At 45.9% G+C, this 19963-nt stretch overlaps 4 protein-coding genes across 10 annotated transcripts in view; 1 reads left to right on the forward strand and 3 right to left on the reverse strand.

Annotated features, from left to right (window-relative positions):
- Nucleotides 1-125: 125 nt before the first annotated feature.
- Nucleotides 126-5408, reverse strand: mfap3l (microfibril associated protein 3 like). The gene is made up of 2 exons (XM_047040747.1): nt 5083-5408; nt 126-2382 (listed from the first exon to the last, which is right to left on the reverse strand). Exons 1-2 carry the CDS (start codon nt 5354-5356, stop codon nt 1355-1357), a joined length of 1302 nt encoding a protein of 433 aa, XP_046896703.1. The 5' UTR covers nt 5357-5408; the 3' UTR covers nt 126-1354.
- Nucleotides 5409-7151: 1743 nt separating this feature from the next.
- On the reverse strand, nt 7152-14844 carry aadat (aminoadipate aminotransferase). Of its 4 annotated transcripts, none has more exons than XM_047040750.1 (15): nt 14746-14844; nt 14165-14236; nt 13835-14003; nt 12780-12912; nt 12618-12692; nt 11839-12048; nt 11534-11599; nt 11326-11408; nt 10625-10721; nt 9780-9841; nt 9504-9568; nt 9233-9339; nt 8479-8580; nt 8221-8279; nt 7152-8180 (listed from the first exon to the last, which is right to left on the reverse strand). In XM_047040750.1, exons 2-14 carry the CDS (start codon nt 14229-14231, stop codon nt 8232-8234), a joined length of 1284 nt encoding a protein of 427 aa, XP_046896706.1. In that variant the 5' UTR covers nt 14232-14236; nt 14746-14844; the 3' UTR covers nt 7152-8180; nt 8221-8231. The 4 variants fall into 4 exon arrangements, with proteins under 4 accessions (XP_046896706.1, XP_046896708.1, XP_046896707.1 ...); XM_047040752.1 differs by lacking the exon at nt 14746-14844 and adding an exon at nt 14723-14743; XM_047040751.1 differs by lacking the exon at nt 14746-14844 and adding an exon at nt 14511-14716.
- ino80b (INO80 complex subunit B) lies at nt 14041-18402 on the forward strand. 3 transcript variants are annotated; one of them, XM_047040784.1, is made up of 6 exons: nt 14041-14067; nt 14169-14218; nt 16046-16262; nt 16419-16579; nt 16902-17074; nt 17244-18402. In XM_047040784.1, exons 2-6 carry the CDS (start codon nt 14176-14178, stop codon nt 17706-17708), a joined length of 1059 nt encoding a protein of 352 aa, XP_046896740.1. In that variant the 5' UTR covers nt 14041-14067; nt 14169-14175; the 3' UTR covers nt 17709-18402. The 3 variants fall into 3 exon arrangements, with proteins under 3 accessions (XP_046896740.1, XP_046896739.1, XP_046896741.1); XM_047040783.1 differs by lacking the exons at nt 14041-14067; nt 14169-14218 and adding an exon at nt 14928-15759; XM_047040785.1 differs by lacking the exons at nt 14041-14067; nt 14169-14218 and adding an exon at nt 15044-15759 and having other exon boundaries at nt 16419-16567.
- The window catches only part of intu (inturned planar cell polarity protein), a 17197-nt gene continuing 15335 nt past the window's right edge, over nt 18102-19963 (reverse strand). For both annotated transcript variants that reach the window (XM_047040672.1, XM_047040671.1), the window contains 2 exons: nt 19616-19755; nt 18102-18902 (listed from right to left, as the gene is read on the reverse strand). In XM_047040672.1, coding sequence (XP_046896628.1) covers nt 18791-18902; nt 19616-19755 — 252 coding nt within the window. In that variant the 3' untranslated portion in view covers nt 18102-18790. The remainder of the gene's footprint in view (nt 18903-19615; nt 19756-19963) is intronic.

Genomic DNA, 19963 nt, shown 5'->3' on the forward strand with positions numbered 1-19963 from the left:
GAGGTTATTAGACAGAAAGAGGGAGAGTGTCGGAAAAGATACAGGCGGTGTGTGTGTGTGTGTGTGTGTGAGAAAGGACAACACTGGTGCTTTTTTTTTACAATGACCGAACCAGGAAACCATGGTAACACAGCAGACAGTTTATTTTATATCCACTACAAAAGAGAGGCATACCCAGAGCACCATTTGAAGCAGAACAATATTCAAGCCTCCCTCCCTCAATTTCCAGCTCCGCCCTCCCATCAAAAAAACCAACAGCCTGGGGAAAAAAGCTAAAGAAAGTCTGACCTCCATACCAGTCCGGTCATCGTGCAGCAGAAAGCATTGTTGCCTCAGTTCAGGTAAGTTAGTGCACTGGGGCCTGAGACCAGAACATAATACCAGATGGGAAAATAAAAAGGCTAATAAAACAGTGAGAAATAATAAAATCTGTTACAGGCCTACTGGGAAACACTGGGGTGACATAAGTCTGAATATAATCATATTATTTCTAAACTAATGTCATCACTCAAATCGGTCTACAGTGGATAATAGGCCTAATAATAAATCAAAATTCTAACACTTTTTTTTTCTTCTCATACATTTTTTTAATTAATACAAATTCTGAGGGGCAGTTGAGGTTGCTACCACTACAAAAGGGTATGAAGCTCTAGTCTGGTACATTCCATCACATCGTGTGAATACAGAGGTCCACCTGGCTTGCTCATTTAGGTTTGGTATACTCTATATCACAGACTCAGACTAGGGAGACAATATACGTTCAAATCGTCAGGTTCAGCATGCATTTTTATTATAGATCCCACTGAAGCAGCGGGGTTGTTGTCGAACAGTGGTTTTGATGCACTGAGTCCTTAAGGACGTTGCAACTAAAGACGCTGCTGTGTTGTCATGGAACACACGTTGAGGACATAACAACTACAAGTCAGAAATAAAAATATATTTTTTTGTGTGTGTTAGTGAAAGATTTCTTACCTGAATGGATTATGGGTTATTAAAGTACTGACAACAAATCAACATTGCCAGGCTGTATATGCCTTGTGGTTTCTTCTTCTCGTCATTACATTACTTATCAAATGATTTGATTCTCTCCTTGTGTACATTCAGCATGGAAATCCAGAAGCATGAGAAATAACACGAAGTCTTCCGCTGGTTGATCTATTCTCCAGAGAGAAGATAAACCTCACACGAGGTTGACTGTTTGTTCTATTCGATCACACAGCCTAAAGATTGGTTCTTGACCTAATATTTTTTTTTTTGGACAGTTGTTTTTGTTTACATGTTGTTGTTGTTGTTATTTATGAGGGGTAATGCATAGCAGAATCCTCTGTCACGTGGGGTCGTTATGTGGTCGTCCTCACACATGGCTTTCGTAGATCACCTGACCAGGTGGGCTCTTACTGGCCACATCTAACTCCGCCTCCGGCTCCGCTTCCGACACAGCCTCCGCCACAGCCTCTGGCATGGCCTCCAGCACAGCCTCCTGTTCTGGTTCCGGCACAGCCTCCGGTTCTGGTTCCAGCACAGCCTCCGGTTCCGGTTCCGCCTGTTCTTGTTCCTGTTCGGAGCCCTGCTCCTCCGGCTCCTCCTCCAGATGCACAGCAGCCAACGGGGGAGGGGATGAGGGCGTGGTCTCTGGGAGGGGCGGAGCCTCGATGCTGCAGTACCCCGTGATGGCCAGCGGGGGGTGGATGGACACCTGGATTGCAATGTGCTGCGGCTGCTCGTGGAGGGACGCGTCGTCGGAATCGGCGGCGGGCGACTCGCTCCGCTCTCGTTCCCTCTCCCGCTCCCGCAGGATGGTGAAGACGTCCCCGGCCCCGAGCATGCGGCAGCCCAGGTCTCGGTGGCCCTCGGGGGCCTGGCGGAGAAAGGTGTGCCTCATCTCCTCCACGCCCACCACCTCTAGGATCTCCTCCATGAAGGTGCGGCAGTTCATGATGAGCGGCGGCAGGGGGATGCTGCGGGCCAGCTCTTCGATGTAGCGGGCGAACTCCATGGTCTTGAACTGGGTCACCTTGGCCAGCTCCAGGGTCTTGGCTGAGGTGATGATGGGGATGCGCTTGGCGATCTCGAAGGCCTTCTGGAGTTTCTCGGCGCCCTCGGTGCGGAAGAACTCGTTGATGGCTTTCTCCGTCTTCTTCAGGTGGCTGGACATCATGCAGAGGCGCGTGATGTTGAGTGCCATGATGATGGTGAAGGTGACCAGGCACACCACCATGTAGTAGACGCCCATGTCGCCCCGGGTGATGACCACGCGCAGCGTCACCGTGCAGTTGGAGGCGCCGTGCGCGTTGGACGCCACGCACGTGTACTTGCCGCGGTCGGAGAAGGTGATGGCGGTGATGTTGAGGACGCCGTTGTCCAGCAACCACCACTTCCCATCTGGAGGGAGAGAGGGAGGGAGAGAGGAGAGAGGGAGGGAAGACGAAAAGGGAGAGAGGGAGAAAAAGGGAGGGAAAGAGGGAGGTCTTTACAACTAAGCACTTTAGGATGATGGAGAATCAATGATCTGTGGTACGAAAAGTAAATAACAAAACACAGCCACCTCCTGATCATCGTGACGGGAACTCATGTCTGGAGTGTGTCCATGGGGAAGATTCTGCTGTGCCATGGCCAAATAACTCCCAGGCTCTGTGACAGTGTGTCGAGGGGCCCTGAGTCGAACCCAGACCTGCTTACTCTGTGCTTCCAAGCCTGAAGGGGCCCTAACTCGGCTTATTTATAGAATCAGTCCTTGTGACGAAATTGCATTATGCTTTGGCAACCCTTGTAGCTCAATTCATTCATTGCCAACCCTGCCCCTGGAAACTTATGAAATAAACTCTGGCAACAAACAAACAGCAATTAATTTATTCACAAAGGGTTTCCATTGAGCCATTAATATACTCCTGCTAACAGCACAGGGCTCTCTGGCGTCGCTTGCGGGTGACCTTAAGATCTTAGCTGTGGAAAATGTGTTTTTCTAGACGAGTTTGAGACGTCAGTGATCTCTCTCTCTCTCTCTCTCTCTCTCTCTCTCTCTCTCTCTCTCTCTCTCTCTCTCTCTCTCTCTCTCTCTCTCTCTCTCTCTCTCTCTCTCTCTCTCTCTCTCTCTCAAATAGGGGGGAGGAACCAAGGGCTAGCAGGAAAAGTAGTTGCTAGGGGGAAGGTTAGGTACAAGTTCCGTCGTTTCTACGCAAATGAGCTAGGCTGTGAACACGGGGAGGCACAGGAAGTATCTGACAGGATCTGGTTAGGAGGAGAGGGGGGGGGGGGGGGGATAAATGTTTCCTGAACACAAAAAAAAAACATCTAAAAAGACCAAGGATATTATGTTCAGGAGGCCCGAGTACTGCTTGTATCCTGTTTTCCACCCCATAACAAAACCACTCATGTTGACATCACAGGGGGGGGGAGAGTTCACAGCAAATATGAAGCACTGCGCCACCATGCACCATCCACTATTTACCATCAGCGTATCCCGTTACAGTCCTGCACTCTAGTCTGTGGTTTGTTACTGTGTAAGATGGACGACGGTCTCCCTCCCCGGCTCCACCCTCTCCTCCTTTTCCTCCTCCTCCTTTTCCACCTCCTCCTCCTCTTCCTTTTCCTCCTCCTCCTGTGAGAAGATTCTGACTGAGTGGGAGGTTGTCAGAGAGAGGACCGCTTGGAGGGTGCGACAAACCTAGGAGGCTAAGCTAGGGGCTGTGGAAGCAGGCAACACTCACAGCTTGTGCCCCCCCGCCTCCTCCCCCCACCCCCCCGTTGTGTCCCTTGAAAAGCTGAATGAGAGGAGGAAATGTAAGCCTGGCGACATTGGCCGGCGTTTCTGTGATGAGGGACATGGTTCTAATTTTACGTCATCGCCACCCCCTCTGCAGTGGTCCAGGCTTACTGCTGCTCAGTGGGATGGCTGTGTGTGTGTGTGTTGACATCCACACCTTGCACCTGGTACCTCTTTACTAATTACTTTTCTATGACAGATGATATGGCGGTGTCTTTGTGACCCTGGAGAGCGAGTGAGGCAGAGTGAAAGAGAGGATAAAAAATAAAAAAAAAGCTCGAACAGCACAGAGAATTCTGGGCAACCATGCACCAGTAACTACTATACCTGTCCCAACAGGTTAGTAACAGAGCTAGGTGGAGACAGTCACTCGTACAACAGACTGCACATTCCAAATGATTAATAGAATCCCACTTCAGAAGTCTTCTAGAACTTTGGGAAAGATCCATGCAACAGGAAATAGGATCTGTGCATGTTTCAGACACACTGTTGTTGAATAACTGTGAGCAGGCACGAGTTGCGACATGCCTTCCCTCAAACTAAGGGCCGCCCAAATTGGTCTCCTGATCTAGGACGTGTTCCGAAGGATCCATACCTTTTAAAGATAGTAACAATGACAGGAAGGAGAAGTCAGCTGGTTCTATAACTGTAGTCAGTTATGTAGAATTGCCCAGAGGAACTGTGAATAATGTAGGCCAGCTAAGAATGGTGGCAACCTGTTGTAACTTGACACTATCTGTATTTTTTTCTCTTCCTAATCTCATTTATGCATGTACAGCCATGGCTGTGTCAAGGCCAGGCTATTGGGTATATGTCTGTTTGTGTTGTGTACTATGTATTAAGTGTCTTCTCTTCCGCGACTGATTCTGAACCAAAAAATGTACAGTATCGAGATCCTCATTGTTTTGAAGGGAGGGTTACTATGTTTAGATCCTCTGGTTTGCCCACAGCGTTATTGCTACGATAATTTCTGAACAGCTGTAATCACATCAGTATTCTTGTACAGGAATATCACTGTTGACAGTCTGACAATGACCTTCAGATGAAATCCCTCTCTTTCTCGCTGTGATCGTGGTTAGTGCACAAAGAGGAGTTATTTAACAAGGCTGACTGACAGCTGTCAACCACAGATTATACACAAGGCTGGATGGTTTATGGTTATTTTTTTATAGCAACATGTTTTGCCTCCAGTCAGTAGACATGACTTACATAGCTAGCAGTGGTGTTGAGAGGAATGCTAGTTTAGTGAGCCTTCACGTTATCCAGCACAAAGATAAGTGCCACTGTCGTGGTGTGCTATTTGACGGGTTTTGACTCACCGCTCATCTCTGTGTCTAGCTGCACTCCGTGGGAGTTGTACCACTGTATATTCGGAAACGGTTCTCCGGTGACGTTGCAATCTATCAGTGCGCAGTTTCCTTCCCGGGCGATGATCTGGCTAACTCCCTTGAACACCACGGGCACAAATCCACCATCTGCCGCCGTACCGTTCTCGGTTTTGTTTCCATCGGAAAAAGCCGATAAGGCCCCAGCGGTATAAACGGATATAACGGACACCAATACTCTGAATGCGAAGCCACCGGCCCAATTCATTTTCTCGGCTGATAGTCGTTCAGTTAATAAAGGCAAAATTTAGTTGTGTCATTCAACATATCTCTTCATCTTTCACAGATTGGTTATCTCTTAATGATGATGGGAGAGCGTTTGGTATTCACCTCCGACTCTTCAAACATGTCACTGAAACAAAAAAAACAGACCATCTTAAGGAAGGGTGCCAGTTTGTTACACCCGCACATTTATTTCAGTGTGACTACACCTACCAAATGAATACAACGCAGACCCTGACAAAAATACTTTACTGTGACGGTGATGACCTCTTTAAGACTGCACACATTGCCTGGTTGTGTGGCATTATTTTTAGACAATATGGGGTGGTCGGCCAATAACTAGCTTCAGACTTCCAACGAGTTGTGTTGTTGCACTAAACACAATTCGTTCAGTAGCTCAGCTGGCTCCGAGACCTACTGTAATCTAATCATTTAAATACTACTTGCATTCGGTCTGCCTCTATCTAGACTATGCTTTTCATATCCTGATTATCTGTTTTTTAAACAATTAACATAGCAATTCAATTGGAAAAGGGAACCGGGGGGAAATTACAGTGACCCCGCTAGCAATCAAACCAAACCAAACCAAAAGATAGCCACCCAATGTTAACTGGTTTGCAACTAGTTGGATACACTTTTTAAATAATTTGGTATGTTTAAAATTCGAACATTATCCATCAAAAAATAAAGGGTTCTTTTCAGAACACAAAACCGATTATCACGACCTAGCTTGTTGGCTAGCTAAAACCTAAGTATCGAGCTAGCTAGCTGGAAGGCTAGCACGAACACAACCCCTTATGTTGCAATAACGTTATCTTTGTCGGCTATCAATTTTCCAACAACGACGTCATGTATACTCACATCATAATTTGTCATCTTTTCCAAGAAGATGTTGAGTACCATCATAAGTAACCTTCTATAATAAACGTCAGCTTGTCGACGTTTTATGGCAACAACAATCCGCTACTCGTTCGCTGTCCCATCATCATCACCATCCACGTAGCTAGCTGTCCGCACACTACGTATGTTGCTGGTTTTGGACGTTTTTCTCTCTAGAAAAATAACATAAAACAGCAATAGCATCACATGAACTAGGCTGGTTACTGGACACGAATATTCCAGTGGGTGGACATGCGCATATGTACTGCAGTATATGTAAAACATTTAACATAAAACGTTTGTGCTTTGTAGGCTATATTAAAATACAGTTATTTTGTATTTAGCGTGATCATGTAAAAGAACAAGTACATTTAGTCAAATAAAAAGCTGATCAAATCAATAATCATGCAGAATTCAAAAAACAAGTTCTAAAACGTAACCCCACAAATAAAGTAGCCTGAAGGGTCACATTCTCTCTCCATTAAGTGCTCGCTTCAGACAAGACCTTACTGTCCAAGGTCTCGGGGCAGCTTGCCAACAACCACTGCAGCATTCGATCGGATGTATTGACCCACTGTACTCGGGAAAGCCTTATAAAGTAGTCAAATGACAATATACTCCATTTGCGGTCCTCGGAAACACTACCGTTTGTGAGAAAGACTTAACAAACCCACTAGACCAAGTATGCACATTAGGGAAATGTATAGTTCTGCAAGTATGGAGACTAAATAAACTGTCTTTGAATTGAATTATAGTCACCACTAACAAGAGATATTGCTAAAGCACACTGGGGTAAATGTCACAGTGCCAGAGTTGATAGTTGGTGGCTTTGCTCAGCTTTACCCTGGTCAGTCATATTTGCCTTTCAGAAAACAATTATTGACCGACCTTCAAGCTGTCGTAATGGGTACAAATGACATGCTATAGGCTATGAAGAAAAACAATCTATTCTTCTAGGCACTAAACCAAGCCGATATCTCACTTTATAAATAAAGCGTTTCACATCCTTGAGGTGCTCTGAAGTGTTCATGGGAATGCTAAATAAATTTTGGGAAGGAAGTAGATTAATATTCAGATTTCTTTGAGATAAAGCAGGATTATACTGCAAAGCTACCACTTAAGTGACCTGAATATCAGCGCAGCCTTGCAGCATACAGTACACATGACTCATAAAGTTTGCTTATGCAAAAAAGCTGAAACATCCTGAAGTGGGTCAGCTATACTCTTTCTGTGCCACATGCTGAGGCCTGCTGGTGAGAAATGCTGGACCGAGTTCACATGCCTGTCGAATCTCAGAACAAATCAGAAACAGAATCAGAATGAGCTTTATTCGCCATGTAAGTTCTCACAAACAATGAATTTGCTGTGGCATGAAGGTGCATACAATGAACTCCTAAATCATTTAGAGTCTCCACTTGTATCAGGCGAGCCTGATTCAAACCAAAACACACTGCTGTGGGGTACAGTGTGGCACCCGCACTACCACCCCCACAGGGGCGTCTCACATTGTTTGTAGTGTTGGGGAGTGGCAGTGAAGTGTATGAGAAAAAACGGCAATCGTAGTAAATTAGTTTCATTTTTTGTTCTTTCTTCCGTGACAATCCTCAGTATCTTACATCGATCGGTCCACAGTTAAACTAAGTCAAACTGCAATAAATAAGGATTTTCATTTGTGTGTGTGTGTGTTCAAGGCTAGATTCAAGAAATGCTACAATGTAAGTCAAGTCTGCGATGCCACCAACAGATAATAACAGTAAAGAGGATACAGTAACTGACAATAAAACCAATTGAAAACGATTTGCCATCTTTCCAACTGGGGACACTTAGAAACACAATCACATAATGTCTCCAGGCTCCTAGGAATCCAGGTCTTTGCCTCAGGAGTAAATTGGGAACTTACTATTCAAAATGTGTCTAAGATAATACTAAATATATATAAATATATATATATATAATATAATAATACTAAATCACTTCAGTTTTCATTTAATAAGATCCTCCTTGATGAGGGCAGACAACCTCTTGAATGCCTGTTGAGGGCGAGAGACAAATGGAGAGAGATAAAGAGAGGGTGAGATAGAGTAGAGGAAAGAGTGAGAGAGCAGTTGAGTTTCAAGATGAATTAACTGGAAGACCTCAGACATCAATGATGTGTATACATAACGCATGTTTGCTTGTGTGAGTGAGTGAGTGTGATATGTATGTGTGTGTGTGTGTGTGTGTGTGTACCTCATCAATCTGTTGCGGTGTGGAGAGGGAGAAGGCAGCTCTAACATAAGGACAGGGTTCTGAGCTGTTGATCATGAACACTCCTCCGGGGACTAGCAGCACCTAGAAGCACACACACATGCACACACACACACACACACACACAATACAGGTTAGACCAGCAGACAATATCTCGGTGCACATTTGTGTGCTCATTTGTACGTCATTTCACAATCAGAATTGTGTTTAATCGCCAAGTAAGTGTTCACAAAGAAGGAATTTACTTTGGTGGGCAGGTGCATACAGTAAACATAATAAACATATTGAATCCTAAAATCTTTATTACGTTCCGTCCCTGTCACTCTGCCCTAACACAGTGTACGGTCTTATTTGTTCAGAGGAGAATGCTTCCATGCGCTCTATAATAGCCCAATGGTGCTTTCAAATTCTTGTCACACAGACGCCACGCTAATTATTTTCCTACAGAAAAGGGTTTGTGTGGAAGAGAGAGAGAGAGAGGGAGAGAGAGAGAGAGAGAGAGAGAGAGAGAGAGAGAGAGAGAGAGAGAGAGAGAGAGAGAAAAGGATAGGCCTTTCTGGATAAGGCTGCTTTCCATAGACTATCCCCATTTCTATAAGCACACCAGCCTTGCCCTTAGTGCAAATCACCTGCTTTCCCTGATATAGGAGTGGGCAAAGACAACAAAGACATGTGACCTGTCTTGTGTGTGTGTGCTATGCGTGCATGTGTGTACATGTGTGTATGCAATGCCGACCTCCTTCTCCAGAGCTTTCTCCATGATGAGCTGTTGTGTGTCTGAGATGTCCTTTAGTTTGATCCACAGGAACATGCCTGCAGCTGGGGCATGCCACTCAGCAACGTCTGCGCGCGCGCACACACACACACACACACACACACACACACGTAAGGTACTGAGCCTTGATGTTGATTCATTGACAGTTATATCGATTTAGCCGAGGAACAGGGTGCTACAAAGCACTATAATGCTGCAGGTTTTATGTTCAAAGGAGACTCGGATCGAAAACCTGTCAGCCACTTGTCAGCAGAGGAGATCATAGCATCTCGCTGTTTCCTGTAAAACTCAATCACCCTTTGAGAGGAAAAGAAACACGAGTTATAATGATATACTATGAGTTATTCATATATATTGGCCGGGTTTCCCAGATTCGTTAAGAAGCTCTTAACGCCAAGAGCTTCTTAGGAGCGTTCTAAGAACGCTCTAGAACGCTCTTAGAACGCTCCTAAGAAACCCGGCCATTATCAGCATCAGGGTGAATGGTGTGTGTGTGTGAGAGGCCTACCCATCTATATGGTTGAGGAAGCCCTCCTGGCCCCAGCTATGCAGCATCTGAGAGACCATGAGCTGCAGAAAAGAGAGGGAGATATAAGACAGCAGGACTGAATACCTGACCTATCCCATGCAGCTGAATCACACTATTCCGTGGCACGGTACCTGGCTAGCGAACCCAGGTAGACGGCTAGGTTAGGAGGCCATGGTGGTGAGTAATCTGTTGTGGTAAGTCGTGTGGGAAGATGTCTGTGTAAGACCAAAGGGAATGTCTGACGGGGGCATATGATATCATGCTGGGTCCTATCTTTCACATCCCCATCTCTAGTTACTTCCTCCTGTGAACTGTGGTCGAGATCGCACGGAACGCCGCGTCGAGAGCAGAAAGTGCCTGTCAGCTCCAGTCAGAGGGTAGGGGGGGGGGAGGAGTCAGCGCGGCATCAACCTTTAACTCGAAACTGATTAAAATGTCTCCCGTTTCCGCTGCCTAACCTCGTCTTCCAGGAAACGCAGTCAATGATTGCTTTGAGTGACCTTTCAAAGACGGTTTGTGTTGTGATCGCTACCTGCATCCAGCCTAAGAGTCTATAACGAAAAAAACATTTGGCGGGGGTTGATCTGTCAACACTTTCACGGTTTCCCCCTGCCAGACAAGTCCCAGGGAAAGAGGCCCGCGACAGACGTAAATAGAGGCTCACACGGGACGTGCACAGCCCTGAAAACAATCCCATCACGCGTGGTTTCCCCGAAACACAGAGTAGCGCTGTATTTTAAAGGAGAACGTGTGTGTGTGTGTGTGTGTGTGGGGGGGGGGGGTTGATAAGAGAGGGGTGTAAGCAGAGGAGGAGGTCCTTCCACCTGTGTGAAGGTGCTGGTGTGCATGGTGGAGGCCTGGATGTGGAGAACCACTCTGTCCACCAGGGGCTTGGGTCCCGTTACAAAGCCTAGCCTCAATCTGCAAAATCAAGATAACACACAAACACACTGGTTATTCCAGTGGAAAAAAACAACAATTTCTCAAGAGACTGTTCCTGTGTCCTCTTTGGCTTTCCCTCCCTATACACACACACACAATTTATGTGTGTGTGTGTGTACAGGGAGTTGCATGAAGTAATTAAATTGCTTGGTGAACTGGAAAAACAAGCACTCAGTCGTAGCCTGAAGAGTAAACACACTGGTAAACGATGGCTACAAATCCTTCTGGAACAATCAATAACTTTTAGGTCTACTACACCTTTGACCCTGTTGTTGTGGTTAACCCATCCAGAGCCTGTCTGTTTGCCTGCCTGTCCACCTGTCTGTCTGCCTGTCTGTCTGTCTGCATGTTTGTCTGTCTGCATGTTTGTCTGTCTGCATGTTTGTCTGTCTGCATGTCTGTCTGCCAGTCTGTCTGTCTTCCTGTCTGTCTGTCTGCATGTCTGTCTGCCTTTCTGTCTTCCTGTCTGTCTGCATGTCTGTCTATCTACATGTCTGTCTGCATGTCTGTCTGCCTGTTTGTCTGTCTTCCTGTCTGCATGTCTGTCTGCATGTCTATCTGCGTGACTGTCTGCATGTCTCACCCTGAAGAAAGGATCTTAGAGAAAGAGTCTGTCCGGAGGATTCTACCATCTACATCCATGGAGAGAAAAGTGGGTGCCCAGGGCTGAAAGGAAACAAGGGAATAAGAGAGAGAGAGAATTAAAAACAAGGAAAAACACATTTAAAGGATGTCATCAAACAGTAAGACAAACAACAAATGCATTCAGGGATGGATCTAGACCTTTTTACCTTATCAAACTGCAAGAAGTAATAGGGGTCATCCTCGATGATGAGCATGTCATACTGTCTTGCGAGCTACCCCCAAAACAGAGCAGCAGAAGTTAATTGAGCACCACAGGGGAAACCTCCCCACACCTCCCTCATCAGCCTCATTAACACTAGCTCTCTCCTTCCTGGTACCCTTTCCTTCCCCCCACGCATGAGTCAGGAGATTCTGTCTTCTTCTTCTCTATTTCAATCAGCAGACAGAATATGCGTAATACGTTATAGTTATGATATATTATAGGATGCCCCAGCAGGAGTCGCCGTCATACCTCATAGACTTCCTGCTTCCTCTGGGCTGTCATGGAGGCCCCGGTGGGGTTGCCCCCATTGGGGATGGTGTAGAGCACCCTGGGGGCGGAGCTTCCGGGCCTGTGTACGTCCAAGGGGTCCCAGCGAGACAGCACTTCCTTCAGGCCAGAGGGGATCATGCCATGCTGGTCGCTGGGGACGTTAATGAGGTTACAGCCCAGTGGCTGGAGCTGACAGGGAGAGAGAGCGTGAGAGAGTGAGAGAGAGACAGACAGAGAGAGTGAGAGAGATGTCTTAAGCCATGTCTTAAAACTTTTACTTTTGCACTACGTTCAATTCCTGTTATATTTGTATTTTATATTGTATTTTATATTGTAATTTGTCAACTTATATTTTATTTTATGCCCACTTTTATTCAATTTTAGTGTATTCCACTTTTTACTGCTAGTTTTAGTATAGTTAGACCACATATTTAAATTTAAGATTCCAATATGTTTATTGTATGCACCTTCCTGCCAAAGCAAATTCCTTGTCAGTGCAAACTTTCATGGCGAATAAATCCCATTCTGATTCTGATTCTGAGAGAGAGAGGAGAGAGAGATGGGGAGAAAGACAGAGATAGAGTGAGAGAGAGAGAGAGATATAGTGAGAGAGAGAGAGAGATAGAGAGAGATGGAGAGAAAGAGAGAGATAGAGTGAGAGAAAAAGAGACAGAAATAATATAAGGAGAAAGAGTACTACGGTGACCGTGGCAGAGGGCCGGTAGGGAACAAGGAACCTAACTGTCTGTGTCTCTTACGGCTGCTAAAGTTCCAGAGTAGGTGGGGGCATCAAGGAGAATGTTGTCTCCGGGGTTCACTAGCATCTCAAACACCTGCAACAAGAGGTTCAAAAGGTCAGCGTCACCCTACAGGGGTCATGGCCCAGAGGCATAGTGACCCTGAACCACGGTTGTGTTTACCTTGCAGAGTCCCTCCTGACTGCCTGTGGTCACACACATGTCCATCTGGCCTTTCTCCACGCTGTAGCTCGCTGTGGGAGGGTTGTGGAGGTTCTTCTGAAGGTTCTTCATCCAAGTCAGCAACTCAGGGATCCTACGAAACATAAACAAGTAAAACATCTGTCTGGTATTTCAGGTTTTCATATTTCAACACTGATTATTATCAAACTTACATGAGCTTGTGAGTTTAGTTTAAATGTTATCGTGTATTTGTTATCTCGGGTGTGACAGATATTCTGACTGAGTCTAATTTGTGGCAGGCTTAAACATTGTGTTTATATAAACAGAGATCTGTATCTTGTTGTAGAAGGAAACTCACGTTTGAAAATCACCATATTGTGCATCCAACACAAAACAATAGTGTAACTATATAAGAGTTTCCAGTCAAACAGTCTTATCTTTGTTTTATAACCGTTTAGGTGTTATCAGTGGGGATTTAAACCTATGCTGTGTATCAGTGGTGGTTGGAGCTGCGACCTCAGGCAGTGCTGTTTACTCTGAGAGCCATAAATGTAGATAAGGAGCTGTGAAGAGATAACCTTCACTGGCCACCTATTGCCGTGTGTGTTTGAAAATGGGATTCCTGCAGATGGCTCACTGCGACCAGCCCATTTCTTCATTCACAATGTTCAATGACATTGTGCTCACTTTAATTTTACAGCTGAGTCTTTATTCAATACGTACATCTACTATATACAGTGTACGGCTATAGAAAAGAAATAGCTTTTCTGTGTATGTTGTTGTTCCCATACTGTATGCAGCCTAGAGAAGCTATGTCCTAGTGCCTGTGGCCCAGTTCTGCAGTCTCTCTCACATTTACATTTAGTCATTTAGCAGACGCTCTTGTCCAGAGTGACTTACAGTAAGTACAGGGACATTCCCCCGAGGCAAGTAGGGTGAACTGCCTTGCATAAGGACACAACGTCATTTCGCACCGCCAGGGAATTGAACCGGCAACCTTCTGATTAGTAGCCCGATTCCCTAACCGCTCAGCCATCTGACCCCCCTGCTCTCACCCGCTGGATGCAGAGTACTGCAGAGCCCTCTTCATCAGGGGCTCGTCGAACGTGACCGCCTCGCCGTTTTTCAACCGGATGGTTGCTGACAGGAAGGGGAAGGTGTTGGGGTTGGGTGCCCCCCCGGCCAGCGAGATCATGGAGGGGGGGGAACGCTGCTGCAGCTCAGCTGGGGGGAGGGAGGGAGGGAAGAAGAGGGTGAGGAAGAGGAGAAGGTGGGCAACTTGCAGAGGGTGAGTATTTTAAGTGCTATACTTCATCACAAGTGATATGTGTGACAAAAGTAAGAGGGGCAAATAAAAGCGGCAAAATGTTTCATTTGTGACTTACTCAGCATTCGAATGGGAGAAGGCTTCCTTGCTGCACTGACAGCAGTCAAAAACCGTGAGTAATTCATGAATCCTGTAGATATAATTGATAATGTGGGTTAAATATCAAGGCCCTAACTAAAAAAAAGTATATGCATTAAATGGTTTAAAATTGTGGTAAACAGTCTGTGGAAAAGTTGTTAAATCTACCCGGTTGTTGTTACAACAACTCAGAAAATATTCATTAGTGTAATGTGCATGAGACACTGCCGTAAAAATGATTAACACATTATTATCTAGATCAATTATGCCAATGCTGTCAGATTAATGCAGGTGTCAATATAAATTAATTATATATTTTTTCTTACTGGAAATGTAAACACAGCCAGCAGCGTTCTATGTAGCTGCGATTATGCTTACAGTGCTGTATTTCAAGCAAGAACGGAGTAGCAAGGCCAATACAAAACAAAATGTTTGCATGGATTTATACTTCTTAGACTTAAAATGTAAGTCTTAAGTACAAAATGTCTAAAGTTCATAGAGCAAGGATCCACAACTTATTATTAAAATCGTACTTAACCACGTTAGGTTTACATGACTGACCTTGCGTATCGTGAGCACAATTACAGTGGCTTCTGGACAATGTATTTTTTTACATTAGAATGAAACTATCAAGTGGTCGACATAAAAACTACAATACCCAAACACCACCCGTTGGCCCGTAACGGCATAGGGCAACTGTGCAAACCAACAAAATACAGTTGCTCCTCCAATCATAAACATCAACAAGACGCAATTAAAAATTGTATAATTTGCTCCAAATATGCTCTTTATTTCGAAATAAAATGTTAACGTTCTCGCTCGGAATTGTAGGGTACTAGTTTAACATCCACGCGGCTAGATGGCAGTAAAGAGTTGTTTGACGTACCTCAACGCGTCGAGGAATCAAATGCGTTGTTATTATGATAGCTGCTAGTAGCTGGGGTACATATTGACTACATTTGATCTACATAAATAGATAGGAGTAAGGGCTTGATTCGTGATTATCACTGTTCACAAATCTGATTAGTTTTTTTTTCTCCCCAAGTAGTAACTGGCTGGATAACGTTTAAACGTAAAACGTTTTGTTAAATGGTAACCGCGTTTGCATTTCGTGTGTTGTGTTAGCAACAACTGTAGCTAGCTAGATATAATGCCAAGTAGCTAGCTACTGTCATTAATGCAGGTGTAAGAGTTTAGTCGGTGTGTGCAATGCTGTATAAACCTAGCTAAGTGAGATTTCTCTTTTTTTTTTACTTACCAAATCTGAATTGTGTTTGTACGACTTGATAGTTGCTTGTACCTTCCTCGGCGACACTGAAACGCCATCAGTCTTCAAGCTAGATTTTTTCTAGCTAGATTTTTTCTAGCTAGATCATTTTAGTTAAGCCCTGATTACAGATAACAAAAAAATTGGACACTTCCACATATATTAGACATAATTAAAAGGTCTCTGACAATGTCCTGGCATGTACTAGCGTAGAGTTGCAACCACGCACTGGAATCTGTCGGTTTCGTTCATTACAGTAGCATCAATGGGGAAAAGGAAAGATATGATTCACCCGAGGTTTCTTATTGGTGAGTTGTTTAGAGCTAACCTATATTATTTGCTGTTGTTGTGTGCATGATTTTACAATAATTGTATTTTAATGTAAGAAAATCACTTAAAATAGCTTGTTTGTATGCTCTTGCGTTATACTCATTCAATTCCCCCTTCTGTGCGTTGCATTGGATAAAACTGTGTGCTGTACGGATACATAAATTACATTACATTCAAAGTGTACAAGTGGTGTGATTGACATTGTGAGACTGCAGACCAACTGGCCATGCACCTCAACTCCTGTTCGTCCTTTCCTATCGTTAGGTGATGGGGGTATCGGACTACACGGCGGCGTCCACAAGCGGAAACACAAAAAGCACAAGAAGCACAAGAAGAAGCACCACAGGGACGACGGCCACTGCTTCTCCGAGGCTCTGGAGTCGGACTCCGTCATGGTAGTCCGGCCCCCGCCCCAGGTCCGACCCCCTCCCCAGCTCCGGCTCAAGATCAAACTGGGAGGTCAGACACTGGGGACTAAGAGGTGAGCTGCGATGCTAACGGGAGGCCGTTTCCCAGTCAGGCGAACGCGGCAAGATGCATCCTTCGTATCTCTTCCTCAGTCAAGTCGAGGGGTATGGTTGAAGTGCTCGTGTTCCCCTCTAAACCTATCTTCTGTTCCCCCTCTCTTCGGAACCAGTGTGCCAACCTTCACCGTGCTTCCAGGGGTTGCCCGCCCTCCCTCTCCATTGATGATCGTTGATGACGATGATGATGATGATGATGACGATGATGAGGAAGATGAGCCCTCCGAGGGGGTTCCTCTGGAGCAGTACAGGGCCTGGTTGGGTGAGTCCCAAGGTGTCTTATCTATTCTTGCCATTATTACACTTTCCTCTTCTTTTATAATTGGTTTCCTTAGTGGCAGGGTAACAACTTTGATGTGAAGTGAAACTAGAAATTGTTATAGTTTAGTCATATGTATCACCCTACTTACTTCAGTGGAGATCTGCTGTTGAATGCCAGTGAGAATTGATACGTGTCACTGAAATATATGTATACTAATTGTAAATTTTCTTAGTAAAAATCCCTCCTTTTCCTATAACATTTCCATGCTTAGTTTGTCTCTCAGCCGTGTTATGTCAATGACTCTCTTGCGACCCACCCATGTCCTCTGACCCAGATGAGGATAGTAACCTGGCCCCGTCCCCCCTGCCAGACCTGGACTCAGACTCCATGCTGGGGGGGCCGGTGGACGAGGAGGAGAAGTGGCTGGACGCCCTGGAGAAAGGCGAGCTGGACGACAACGGGGAGCTGAAGAAGGAGATCGACGTGTCCCTGCTCACTGCCAGACAGGTCAGGACAGAACAGAGCCGGGCTCTGTCTGGGAACCGGAGACGGTCATTTGCAGACTGAATCAGGTGTCTTTTGAGGTGTGATCTATGATAGGCCCGCGTGTCTGTCTGTGTCTGTAATGCATGGACGTGTGTCTGCGTGTATGTGCATCCCCCCCCCCCCCCCACAGAAAGCCCTTCTGCACAAGCAGCAGAGCCAGCCCCTCCTTGAGCTGCCCATGGGCTACAAGGAGAAGGAGATGACGGCCGAGATGATGGTAAAGAGGGAGGAACGCGCCCGCAAGAGGCGCCTGCAGGCCGCCAAGAAGGCGGAGGACAACAAGAACCAGACCATCGAGAGGCTCACCAAGACCAGCAAGGCCAAGATCAAGAGCATGAGGGAACGTAAGTCCAAACAGGCCCAGTGCCCCATGGTCCGCTACAGTGACTCTGCCCAGGGGATGGCCATCTCCTTCCCCACCGGGGTGAGCACCCCAGCCCCCCAGCCTCCTCGCCCGCTGCCCCCAGCCCCAGCAGGGTGTGGGGTGACTGGGTGCACCAACCTGAAGAGGTACTCTTGCTCCAAGACTGGGACTCCACTCTGCGGCCTGGAGTGCTATAAGAAGAACATGATACTTGTGGAAAGCGCTGCTTGAACTTTGAAGACGCTTTAGACCAGGGCTGCCCAACCCTGTCTCTGGAGAGCTAGCGGAGAGCTAGGTTCTCCTTCCAACCTTAATCCAGCACACCTGATTCAAATCATTAGCTGGTCGGCAAGCTGAATCATGTTTGTTTACTACTGGGGTTGGAGTGTAAGCCCACTGGAGGGTGTTTTCCAGGAGCAGGGTTGGACCGCCCAGTGAGGAATCTGCACTGCAGCATGGATTCAGCAGACTCAGAGCTCGATTCAAGGACACAATGGAGGAGTTCCATATAACAAAAAAGTGTCAGATGATATACAGTAAAAATACAAAATGTTCTTGTCCCCCCCCCCGTGTTCAATGACGTTTCATTTGCCTTTCCTGGTGAGGATCACAACCTAATTATGTGAGCCGAGTCATTGTCTTGTCAGAGCATGTCATGGCCTGGTTATTGATCACAGCCTCAGACCAAAGTCAATGCACAGACAAATGATGATGTAGAAGACTTATCATAGGAGTGACATCTCTTAAATGAGAATATTTCTTTACCCAGCGACACAATTATGTTGATATGATCAACGTAACATCAGTGTTCAATAAATTGTAAAAATATTATTTTTATTAACAGTTTCAATGCACTGCAGTATGACACACTCATTCCCATACAAAACACTGTACATTTTTAAATAAAAATAAAAAATCAAATAAGCTCCTCTTTTTCCATGTCTTTACAAATCCCCAGTTGCCATGGCAATGTGGAGGAGGAGGAAGTCTAGAACAGTCATTTCCTGTGATCAGGCACCCTTCAGCGAGCAGCTCTAACGCTTAGAATGTGTTTCCCTGGAGTGTCTCATTGGCCTTTTCTGAGGTATAAGCAGAGTCATCGGATTTTCACTCACTCACACACACACACACACACACAAACTCTCTAGTATGAGTGTATTATTACTAAGTAATAATACGTAGTATTCAATCCTAAACCAACACAAGATTCTTGGTCTAGAGAAGCCACACAGTAAGTGGTCAAAAATGGAGGCTGGATGGAACAGGATGGGAGGAGGGAGGAATCAGAAGATAAGACAAGGTGGTGGTGTTTGTCACAAGGCCAGGCCGAAGGACAGTCTGAAGGCCATCTCCACCGGAATCTCTGCTACGGAATCGTGGAAACACACGTAGAATTCCTGAGGGACGGGTTCTAGAAGCATCCGTCTGGAAAACAACACAGATGAAAACAAGCACGTGGGTTAGGACTACTGATAGTGGTACAAGGCACAACAATGGAGCAGCAACCGTGTAAGGCACATACGCTGTAACATAGGTCCTACTATATCTCTCTCCCCCTTTCTTTAACTCCCTTCTTCCCCCCATCTCCCCCCTCTCTCTCCAGGCTCTACTCCAAAAGCAACACCAGCGAGTCAGACTAGAGCGCCAAAGTACCATTAGTCATCTCTACATGGGACAGGCCAGCCACCCCAAATCCCTGAGCGAGCTACTGTACAAACCCCTCTATTCATATCACAGTCATAACTCATAACGCAGAGCCATACCAGGGCCACTCGACGGAGGGCAAAATAAACATCACCGTCAAACCTCTACTCAGTGACGTGGGGTGACCGAAACAGCTCCTCAGTGTCCCCCCACCTCCCAGCTGACACGAGCCAGACCCAGATCTAGTGCAGCTGACACAAGCCAGACCCAGATCTAGTGCAGCTGACATACAGTATCGATGAAACCACCTAAACCACCTCGAGTTGAACCCACAACTATACAAACCCAAAAAATACCATGTAAGTGTGGGGATAGGAGCTAAGTAAAAGAATAGCAGATATTAGTTTATGCAATTTTAAAATTATTTTAGCGTCCCTGAAACACTCGCTCCTAGCTTAGCGGGTTAGCTTGCAGTCCGTCCCTGCTGCACTCACCCTATGACCCAGTAGGTCATGGTGGGGGCGGGCCTCTTCTGGTCGGTCCAGTTCTCAGGTTTGCACTGGAACAGGACCCCGTGCTCCTTCACCGGGCCCAGCCCCGAGCCTCTCTGAGTCCTGTCTGTTCCACGCCGCCCCTGTGCACAGCCAGGCACGGAGACACACACACACACACACACACAGACCACAGGGCCAGGAGGTCACAGCCCAGTCATGAAAGATAAACAGATGTGTGAGTGTCTGTGGGAACAAATGTGTGTGTGTGGGTGTATATGTCTGTGTATATATATATATATATGTGTGTGTATATGTGTGTGGGTATATGTGTGTGTGTATATGAGTGTG

The sequence above is a fragment of the Hypomesus transpacificus genome, chromosome 18 (assembly GCF_021917145.1).
Source record: "Hypomesus transpacificus isolate Combined female chromosome 18, fHypTra1, whole genome shotgun sequence".
Classification (NCBI taxonomy): domain Eukaryota; kingdom Metazoa; phylum Chordata; class Actinopteri; order Osmeriformes; family Osmeridae; genus Hypomesus; species Hypomesus transpacificus.